The 11,981-nt window shown below is 29.2% G+C and overlaps 1 protein-coding gene across 1 annotated transcript in view; it reads right to left on the bottom strand.

The window, feature by feature from the left end:
- LOC119674649 overlaps positions 1–11,037 on the bottom strand; it is a 13,891-nt gene extending 2,854 nt beyond the window's left edge. Inside the window, exons 1-9 of the mRNA XM_038085798.1 lie at positions 11,006–11,037; positions 10,573–10,847; positions 10,205–10,434; positions 9,935–10,128; positions 5,063–5,497; positions 4,801–4,920; positions 4,612–4,722; positions 467–697; positions 38–208 (exon numbers count right to left, since the gene is read on the bottom strand). Coding sequence (XP_037941726.1) covers positions 38–208; positions 467–697; positions 4,612–4,722; positions 4,801–4,920; positions 5,063–5,497; positions 9,935–10,128; positions 10,205–10,434; positions 10,573–10,847; positions 11,006–11,037 — 1,799 coding nt within the window. The remainder of the gene's footprint in view (positions 1–37; positions 209–466; positions 698–4,611; positions 4,723–4,800; positions 4,921–5,062; positions 5,498–9,934; positions 10,129–10,204; positions 10,435–10,572; positions 10,848–11,005) is intronic.
- Positions 11,038–11,981: the final 944 nt, after the last annotated feature.

Below are 11,981 nucleotides of genomic sequence, written 5' to 3'. Positions count from 1 at the left end.
CTGTTCTTGTTGTTGTTGTTGTTGTTGTTGTTGTTGCCGTTGCCAATATTGTTGATTCTGTTGATGATGACGATGACGACGACGATGATGATGATGATGCCGATAATAATGCATAAGCCAACCAAAGGCTACACCCACAATGTAGGGTACACAACGAACCCATGATTTCACGTAGAGTTGACTAAGCGTACTATGGATGACATCAATTCTGTTCGAAAGCAAGTAAGCAAGCGTATATGTGTATGTTTTGTGTGTACGTGTTAGTATATGTAGTGTGGGTGTTTAACACGGACGGTGTACGGACGGTGTACGGACGGACAAGCATTTAAGTTGCGCACATAAAATATTGTCGGATGTGCGTTTGTGTATTGGATTATATATATGTTTGTGTGTGTGTGTTGTTAGTTTGAATGTGTGAATATCTGTTATTGTCACATTTCACACTACAATTGGTAGCCATACTCACTGAAATGTTATGCCGTTGCGGTAATTGCATAGCCAAGCGATTGCCACAAATCCTAGCGTTAATACGGCAAAGGCGATTTTGGCCGCTTTAGCATTTTTCGCATGAATGAAAAGCAAAACAGTGAACAAAATGTAGAACTGCATTTCACAGGCGAGGTACCACGTCCACGAGCAACAAATATTCTCCATGTCCAAAATGTTATGAATATATAATAAATTATACCACCAGTTGCTGTAAGACATAAAAGACGGAAAAGATGGAAAAGACGGAAAAGGTGGAAACTTGTAATAAAAAATACAAATTTAAAAAACAATAAAAATTATGAATTATGAGTAGTCATTTTACGATTATAAGTGTTTAGTATGTAACTAAGTAAGTTAGATGTTAAATGACTATTATTAGTTAAAATGGCTAAAATATAAAAATCACTTACTACTTTAAAAATATTTACTTTTACTTATAGTAAATAAGAAGTGAAGGTATAGGATGTTGTAAGAATAATATGCATTTAATATTATGCATGCAAACAAATAAAACAAATTATAGTGTTTTTAATATGTTTATGTTAGACGAGTTAATAAGGAATAACTTCAAATTAAACATCTTGTCGTAATAACATTTACATAATTGCACATATAATTGCACTAATCAACACCTAAAATATTCAGGGGTATATATATAAAATATGAGTATTTTTCTGCACTATGTATTTTAGATGTTTTTTTTCCATAGAAGGTGGAATCTTCTAAACATGCTGTAAAAGCATGCCCGATTTATACTGTTCGCTACCACCCGTACTTGGGTTTGAGCAGGTACGATGCTCTTGCATATGCCACACTTTCGATACACTATATATTAGAAGTTTCCCGCGGAACCGCAAACTAGGTATTACTTCGCAGTATTTTACATATACAAACCTTGATAAGCTTTGTGTTGATCTTCCCCAAAACACCAAGAATATCAGGATGTGTACATCACAGTGTAGTGTTGATTTCTTTCAATAAATCATTGTGTGCTGACTGTTGATCTACCCCAACATAACAAGATGTATACACTGTTCCTCTACCACAAAACATTAATGGTTGCGGACTGTGGACCTAACCCAACAAATAAGGGTGTGCTTCTTTAACGCACCAGTACACGCACATTTTTATCTCTCTTAACACACCAGAGGCTGTCTGTTAATCTAACCCGATATACCAGAATGTGTATAGTATTAATTTATCCGAACGCGCCAGAGTGTGCCCAAAGTTGATCTCCTCCAACAAACAGTGATGTACCGCCCGTTGGTCTAATCCGACCCTCAAGGGTTTGTACAACGTTAATCTACCCCAACACACCAGCTTGTGCACATTTTTGATCTTCCCTGACACACAAGGGGCATACTGTGTTGATCTAGCTCAATAACAGCTATTCATACATTAAAACTGTAATACATAGAATCGAAAAGTACATGTGTTTTATATACACGTCCGGATATTCTGGGTGTTGATCAAACTATGAATTTGACAGTTCTGCCTTTTATGATTTTCCACAGCGCGTTAATATAACTAAAACAATTTAAAAAAGCGAACAGAATCAATGTCTAAACTCATCTTCCTAGATAGGTCTTTTAAAATTGAAAGGCCATAAAATAGAAATTTGCGCCAAATCGTAAATCCGTAAACATACATATTAAGTACAGTTCGGCGTAGTTATAAAGACAATTTACACTGTCGTGGTACTAATTATTAGAACTGTCAAAGCTAAAAATTATAAACTTACCGTATACGGAAATTTGATCCGTTCAATTAAACATGCTATTCTTATTCTATCTTTTCTTATTATAGGTTCTATAATTCTTATATTAATTTTGATGTATTGGTACTGATGTTAATATATTAATTGTTTTGTTATTAGTCTCCTCAAGGACCCATTACCGTTCCAAACTTTTTTAGGTTATAGTTTTGCTAGTTAGCAAAAGTAGCACAAATGGACTACAAATACACCACAAATGGATCAAAGCTTTATGTTTAACTACATTAGTTATTAAAGCAAGAAGATTTTCATTTTCATTTCGAGTAATAAGTTTTAATCGAATTAGAGGACTTATGGGAAATGCTTCGCTGCTTTTAATCCAGTTAGAATTATTCCAGGGTTTTAAATTAATTTTATTACAAATATAAAATTTTTTATTAAATTTGTTTGTAATTAAACACAATGAAAAATTAATATAAATAGAGACAAGTTAAATAGTAATGAATTAATCAAAAAAATATTTTTTATTTTTATTTTTTTGATTGGTTTTTTTCTTGGCGCTGTTTTAGGTGTTTGAAACCTTAAATTTGACAGGACTTAAGTTCAAACCTAACTATATGAAGTCGGAATATATTATGTATGTACAAATAAATCCAATAAAAATGTATAAAACGATCAATATCGGGAACTTGGCAGTAACTGTCATAGCTGTATGATCAGCCAACAAATTTATAAAATTAAAAATGTTAATTTAATTTAATGTCAGTGACTATTTTCCTTAATCAGTGGCGTAACTACAGGGAAGCAACTGGAAGCAACGCTTTCGGGCCCCCGAATTTAGGGGGCCCCACTATAAATTTTTGTATTCATTGTATTTATTTTTAATAAATTCTCAAAAGTGGGACGAAACGTTTTTTGTTGGATTAACTTCATATTGCATTTTATAAAAGATACGTAAATTTTAAATTTAAAGTACATAATATGTATGTACTTCAAATAAAATATTAAACCTAATTATAAAATAAAAAAGTTTTTCTAAGAAAAATATGTGTCTTAATCGAGAGACTTATATGGAAGCTATATCTAGATTTAAACCCATTTGAAAATAATTTTGTACGTTGTCTTTTGCAAATATCAGTACTGTATACACCAAATTCCATTTGAATACCTTTATTAAAAACGGAGAAACCTCATATCCGATTGTTAAGTTTATATCACAGATACAAGAAATAGACGTCCAATTTCAATCAAATCAAATGGGTCCCGAAAAGTATGTGTGTAAAGTTTCGTTCGAAGAGTTCAAAAGCTGAGAGTAGTTTGAACTGAAAAAGTATATATATATTGTACTGATATATACTTAATGATATTTCCGACGTTTCCTTTAATGCGTTACGAAAATCTTGACAAACCTTATATATCCTTTTCACATTTTTTCGTGTAAAGAGTATAAAAAGAGGGGCCCCTTAGTATGTTGGTAGGGGCCCCTTAGTTAGAATTTGCTTACAGGCCTAAAAAATGTAGTTACGCCACTGTCCTTAATAGAAACTATTGTATACAATAGATAGGTTTTGAACAGTAGTGAATAACAACAACAAAGTTTTTATTATTTTGATAATATTACACATATTTCAAATACGTTTTTTTTCGCTATTTTCCAACAGAAGCTAAGATTTAAAATCTATGTAAATCAATTAAGCATTAAAGGAACCTGAGTTTTTAATGTCCTTAAGCCATTTCATTTATTATCGTTATAATAAAATGAACTCTTCGATTTTTTTAATTATGGAACAAAATGTTTTCTATAACTTATTTGGATACGACTGACATGCATTCAACATTAACAATTTTTTTTATTATTAATACCATGAGTTCATCTTCAATATTTAACAATGCCAATTATATTTTAAAAATGATTAAATCAGTGCATATGTTTAACAACGAATTTTAACCCATTTATGAAACAATTCCAAAAGTGACAAGAGTACCCAGGAACCGTTGTTGTGGAGAAAGAGTAGCGTTTATCTAATTACCGCATATTCCCTCGGGAACATTTGTAAATTGCATTTAATTGGGAATCAATGAATTAATCAACATGATTCGATTCAATTTTATATTTGTAAGGGCGAATTATTGAATATAATTTAGTTTAAGGCAATTTTTTTATGGAAATTGTATTGTATGACTTTTGTTGGTATTTGGTTTTTTAATAATTTCATTATACACTCAAATTACCATAACGAATTAATACATAAATTGCCCCTATGTAGTCAATGCAGAAGCATTCCTCCATTAATTACAATTCATGCAAAATACATTAACAGATATTTAAATATTAAATAATTTAATGAAATTCTATTAACTCTAAGAAAATAATAATTGAAAAACTCAAATAAATTAGTAGTACTTACGTTTTACAATAGATACCACTGTGTGGGCCTAAGTAAAATGGGGAGTACATGTTAAGGAAGTCGTTTAACATATCGCTCAACAGTAACGTGATGATCATGACTGGAGTCAGGCTGTGTGGTAAAAATTAAAGTTGTTATTTATGTTTATGGTGATTGATAAACAAAATATATAAAATTTAATTAACTAACCGTAAATAACGATAAAACACAATTTTACAGAATAACACAAAATTTTGGAGAAAGTTGCCATTCCGTATCAACTGCAGTTGCTTTGCATTTGCCAAAAAATTGGAAACATGCAGGAGAGCACTAAAAAAAATTAAATTAAAAATCATTAAAAAATAAGTGGTTGTAAATAAATATGGTAAATGAAGTGAGAAATAACATATAACGTATAAACATTACTTTTTATAAAATATCATATATGTAGTAAAAATTATTTATTATTTACCTTATAACAAAAAAGATGTCCACATAGAAGCAGGCTTGTATCACCGGCTGCAGTATGAATTGCTCTAATTTGGCAAAGACTAGCGCTGTATTTGTCAAAGCAAACAGTGAATAGTAATAGACGTGGAAGACGGTCACCCATAGACAAATAATTGTACGCAACCCTGCAATGACGCCTAAGAAACTGTCCGATTTGTCTAATTTTAAAGCACGTTGAAAATTCTCTGTTAAACGAAAACTTAACAGAATCTCTTCAAATGTAGAAGAGCTTTTCGCTGTTATTTGTTTTTCTGCTGTTAAATTGTTGTTGTTTGTGCTGGTTGAACTTTTATTTGCTGCTTTTGAGTGTCCGCTTTGCTGTTGATTTAAGCTCTTTTTATATTTATGCATAAGTTCAGCAAGAATAGTTAACATAATAACAAAAGCTAAAATAGAACTGTTAGGGAATTAAAAAATAATTTAATGTAGTCTAAAGAATTAATTATATATATTTTAATATAAAATAAAAAAAATGAATACGAATATAATATAATCAAGCATTATATTAAAAGTAGATTTAAGCATATGTGGGTATATAACATTCAATATTAATTTAGTTTAATAATTAATATAATAATCAGTAAGTATTGATTATGTTAATGCGTGCTATATCATCAAAACAATTAAAATGTTCAGAGAATGAATAAGAACCTTATTCAATTTTCTAAGATGTTTGCAATATAATGATATATAGTAGAAGACGATATGTAGTAGAAATAATCATAGTCTGTCTATCACAGTCTGTCATAGTCTTTTTACCACTCAGTAAACAAATATCTCAGTTTTAAAAACATCGAATATAGCTTTAAATCTCAGACATAGTATATCTTGTTTGAAACTTGAAATTGTTTGAAACTAACTGCTTCCATTATTAGTATCCACATTCTTCAAAATTTTTTTTTTTTGTTAAAGCGTATTTAAAGAGCGCGGTTACCGTTTTGAACATTAGGTCTGCGTTAGAGATTCACTATTCCGGTAACGAAAATAGGTCTAGCAGTATCAGTGAATATTGTATCATTATAATATCTTACATTATTACGATCTATAGTGAATCAAATTTTCAAATAGTTAAGTTGAAGGCCCTTGTTTTTCGGTCTTATTATAATATAGCTTATAATTTTAATTTTAAGTTATAATTAATAAATCAATATATAAATAAATAAAATTATATTAAATTAACAAAAAGTCTCCTTATAATTATCTCATTAATATTAATTTACTTTCTTTTAAATTTTAGAAATGGATCGATTTTGTATGTAAGTATTATTGTACCATTCTCAATTCCATATTCTTTATTCTTCACAGAGTTTAAAATTTACAATAAATTCATATATATCTCTTCAAAAATTTTAGCTGAATTATTCAATCACTTATAGATAAATGATATAAGTTTTACTTTTTAAATGATTCTTTACATATCGAACAAATTTCATTATGTTCAATCACTACTTTTTTGTATAGAATTAATTTAATTAACTATTTATCTAATTTCGATTTATCATAATTTAATATAATTTATGAAACTATGGAGCAAAAAGTAATCTACATTATTTAAATTATTCTTCATAATAAAAACTGATATTGCCTTTTCTTAACAGCAATTGCATATGTTACGGAAAAATGTTATTAACAGAACAGTATAACATAATTGAATATTCTAGCAACCTTACTGATAGACTGAAAATAAATACCTCAAAAATTTTTAATTCTCATGGGGTTTACATGTGCATTTGTATTAAAAAAAAATATTTCGTTAGATAATTGTTCAAATGGGATATGAAGATTGAGTTATTCTCATGATGTATGTGAGAGTTGCTTGCTCAACCAAATGTTACGATAATAAAAGCAACTTTGGAATAATCTGATCCCTAATTTGGACATCAATAATAATTAATTTTATTATAGATAATATATGTTTAGATTTTTATGGTATATTATTATTGTTGTCTTGGCGGTTGTATTCTTGTCAATACTTGTGTGGAAAGATATTATACATTTATTGTGTTTAGAGAGTGAAAATATTATATTTTTATAATTTTTCTCAACCGTAGTTTTATGTTGTTTATATATCTATGTAACTATCTAATAAAAAGAGTGTAGAACTAAATCTTTTGATCTAGAATAATTTCCAGAAAAAAGTGGATGTCCACTTTCTAGTTTCGTATGATATGGTATCGATGACATTATATAAAATTTGGAAGAAATCTGAAATGTGATGTCTTTTAATAATTAATCATTTACAGTAATAAAAACAACCATAATACACATCACGTTCAAATAGTTTCTTAAGCTAGAAAGTACTTTATAGTCATGGTATTACAAGGTGCGATGATTCTCAACATCTGCGTTAAATGCTCAGTTCTAGTTTAAGTAAGACTACAGCCAGTCATTTATCAATTAAAAATATAAAGAGGTAAAGTTATTAAAAACATTAAAATGCACAGTATAAATATAATTATATAATATCATTATATATATAATATGAAAAAAAAATTAATATTTGGAAATAGTATAGATTTTAGGTCATTAAGTGCCAGATTGGAAAGAGAATCTAATTTTTAAAATCTTTTCAAGTTTACGATTTCTAAATCTTAATTGTTTAGGCTTTTTCTTACTTACCATGGATCTTTAAGAAATTTTCTTAATATAATATTTTAGTACATCCTAACGTCTTTAATAGTTAAACTCTCTACTTTATATAATGCGTCCCAACAATTGAGTTGACTTAATCTTATCAGTTGCTATTCTGAGTTATATTTATCAAATCTCTATATGTCGTCACAGCTTAGATTTCCTAATAACAAGTTTTATAGTTACATATTTGTACATTAATAAACAAAAGACAATTAGACTTGTTAGATGACTATGATTTCCAATATTATTATGATGTATTTCCTTTGAAATAAGTTTATCCTATATCACTGAATTGAATTAGAGTTTTATATCTTATAAAATATGTCAAAATTTAAAACGAATTTGTTGATAAAAACAATTGCAAACTTTAAAAACTTTTAAAATCTATAATTGCTAATAATGCTAATTAGTGAAAGCAAACGTCATAGATGTTCTGACAACAATAATATTATTGTTATAAATACACATATATTATATGTATCTAATAAATATTGCATACTTATACGATTTATTATTTCTGAGCTTTGAGTCTGTCGTTACAATTGCCGTTTCCATTATTTTCCATTCTTTCTCTTAGAAGTACTTGTTGAGATTTAGGAAATCTGAACTTATCACGTAGAAATACGACTAGATGAATTTTTTAATATTTGCTTAGTAATCGACTCTGATTTATTTTATGAATTCTAATTGTTTCTGCTTTTAAACCCATTTTGTGTATTTATTTCTTATGCAAAAGTATTCAGGTTTAAATTTCTAATATACCTAAACTATATAGTCTAGTTTCTATATATAACATATAGCCATAATTTTCCGTATTTTATTCAAACTGTTCTGTATATCACAACAGGTACTCTTTTCGTGGTTTGTTTTTGTGAGTTTTACTACCACTGGCATTATAATTTATTTATATGTACATTTTATATATTTCTGGGTAACTCTCAGTGGATCGTTATTTCCGTACAAGTTGGATTTTGGAAATATCACATATTTTCACGAATGTCTACTTTTAAAACACACTTATTATGTTTCTTTAATCTCCTTCAGTGTATTACGAATATCGTAATTAATCAAATATACTACTTATTCTTAAGTGCTTAGAGTATGTAAAGAAATGTATCAATATATGATATGATTTAAAATGATTGAAATTTCTTGAAATCATTTCTTTACTTGAAATTTCGTTACTGAAAATCTTTAAAATAAGTTATAGCTCTGTATATTGTTAAACATCACTGATAAGTCAGTACACGAGGAGATCGGAATCAAAAATGCTTTAAAATAAATTAAGGATAATAGGTCTCTTTCTATTTCACATAAATATTATTTTCGAAAATTATCTGAATATTATCTTTATTAATACTTTGCTGAAATTCGGGATAATTCTATACTGGTCTCTCTCTATTTCACATTGATTTCAATTCCCAGTAATTACAAAAACTCACATCTTTTTATTAATATTTTTCTAAAACTCAGGTACATGGTATGTCAGGCTTTCTCTATTTCGCATGGATTAATTTTCCCATAAAAGTCTTATATTTCATTTTTATTTACACTATATAATACTATATAGTGTATAGTATATACTATAAAAGCATAGTATTGAAATTTAGCAATTAATATAAAAAATATATTTGATTTATTCAATTATTCTAAAGCTGGTTTCATAGCAAGACTCTAAGTTCCAGCATACAGGTCAAGTATGGCTTTTGGTCAGTTGGCTAATGAACACTGACTTTGACTTAACAAATTTGTCAGGGCACGATTTCAAACTTTAATACTTGCAGTCTTAAAAAATTATTTATAAATAATTAAATATCAAAAATAGTTCCAAGATCACTGATGATGGGTATTTGACAATATTCGAAGCAGTTGTATGGACAGCCAAATATTTAATTAATTAAAAACAAATAAAAATTGTGTTGTTACAATTCAATACTGTTCGAAACCTTGCTTCAACGACTTTCCTTAAATTCAAGAGATTGGTGTATCGTAAATATAAATATAAAGATTTGCATTTTATATTTATTAACACTTCCTTGAAAGTCAGGATGTGGTCGTAATTAATATCTGCCTGAATAATATAGGCATTCTACACTCTAATCAAGGTGCTCGAAAAGTAATTATAATTTACGCATTTTTTTCGAGTTTTATCACTAGTTTATATTAAGTGCTTTTATTAATCACTTTTATTGCAACTTACGTGAAAATTAGAGTTCCGCTTTGCATAAAGAAAGTCCAACGGAGTTCGGGTATTTTTACCGCTACACTCTTGAGTCTCAGTTGAAATTCGCGTTGCAATTCGAAAACTTCGCTTTGGAAATACAAATCGGTGTATTGACGTATTTGGTCGGCATCACATGAACGCGGAAAACACAAGCCCAAATGAATTAAATTCTAAAATTAAATTTAATTTCAAAGAAATTAACTTAATTATGTTGGTTAGAGTAGGTAAAATTGTGCAAAAACTAACCTCAAATGACAACTTCAAGTCGATATAATGCGGTGTACTGAACTCTAAATAGACGACAGTGAATCGTACTGGAAACGGGCTTGTTACGTTAAACAAGTGCGAACTAGTGTTTGCATTCGACAATGTAATACCAAATGGATTATTCAAATCCTCACACAACTCTTTCGGTGCAAACCAAAAATAATTTCCCCAAATGAAAGATCGTGGCGCTCCACCAAAAGTGTTAATAACTTCATTGAGTTCGTAGAAGAAAAAATAAGAAAAATATTAAGTAAATTATTGATTTGTTAATAATCTGACACAAATTAAAATCAACTTAAATTAAATGTGCTATGATCCACTATAATTAAATAACGAGTTAAGTGCACCTTTGGAGCTCCATAGTTGATTATGGCTTGCAGTAGCCTTCAGAAATATTTCAAGTTCTCTGCCACATGTGGAACCGTTTTGGTATTGCGCCGCGATTTGTGCGATGCCGATTTGAAAATTGTGGCGTGTCAGTTGCTGCAGATCTTGCGTTCGTGCCACATCAGCTGCTGTAGAGGCGGTTTTATTGCTACTATAATCATTAACTCGTGGCAATGCAGTTTCACTTATACCACCAACAACAACAACACCACCAGCACCAGCTCCAGCTCCAGCACTGGCAACAACAATAAAACAATAAAATATTTTAAAAAATAACAGATACTCGTAACTAGACAACGATCGCATCGTCCACAAGCGCTCTCACTTGTTCCCAATTGCGAATGCAAAAAGCAACTAAACTAATGTGGAAATGCTGTTGCAGATGGAGCTAACCGATGTACGAAATATGGCGTAGATGTGGTCATGTAATTTTTCAAACTGACTTTTCCTTACTACCGTGTATAAATCCAGAAAATTTGTGAAAATGCAACAGAAGGGTTTCCGCCTGATAGCTCGCGCTTGTGCATGTTACGTCTTTCGAAACAAATGAACTTTTCTGGCTTCATTACCGACTTTAAAAACACTTTCAGGCTTATTTAATTTTATTGAACCAGTTTCTGTAGTTTCAGTCAATGAAATTGAAGACTGTCTTCACTCATATGTAGACATCATGCAAATTTTCGATTCGAGCGATGAATTGTGTTGCATTTTAGTGAATGCATTTTAATTTTAATTGTTGAATATCCATTACGTGTTCAATTAACATCAGATTAAAATATTTTTGATAAATTTAACTTTTTTAAATATATATTAAATTATAAATTATCTTCAATATTGCCAAATTTCACAAAAAAATAAATTTTTAAAAATTATTTCTTAAAGGTTCAGGGATTAAGACTTAACCCATTTATAATGAATCCACTCCTTTATAATTAAATGTAAATTTTTAACAATTCCAAGGTTCAGAAGTACAGTAGAACTTATTAATACAAAATTATTTAAAAATGTTAACTTGGAGAATATTTTTAAGAAACTTAAATTTTTATATTACATTATTTTCGCTTGCAATGCAATTCTTTTGGAAAAAAAAAATGGGTTTCACAAAACAATGTTTCTAAATTGCCAGGTTCTTCCAGTGTAAGTAAGTAAATAAAATAATGTCCAACCAGAACAATGAGTAAAGAAGCCAGTTGTTACTAACTGCTAACTAACTGTCATAATTTCATTAGAAGAATCTGCAAATTTAATTCTAATTACTAAACTTACTACGTGGGTTGCCTTCTAAGTCTTGCGCTTAGACAAAGTATTGTGAGATGAACCATTTGTTTACTTAAAGTCATCAGAGAGTTAATGAAAACCAAACGTCAAA

Source organism: Teleopsis dalmanni, chromosome 2, assembly GCF_002237135.1.
Source record: "Teleopsis dalmanni isolate 2A chromosome 2, ASM223713v2, whole genome shotgun sequence".
NCBI lineage: Eukaryota > Metazoa > Arthropoda > Insecta > Diptera > Diopsidae > Teleopsis > Teleopsis dalmanni.
This window is presented reverse-complemented; position numbering and strand designations above follow the sequence as displayed.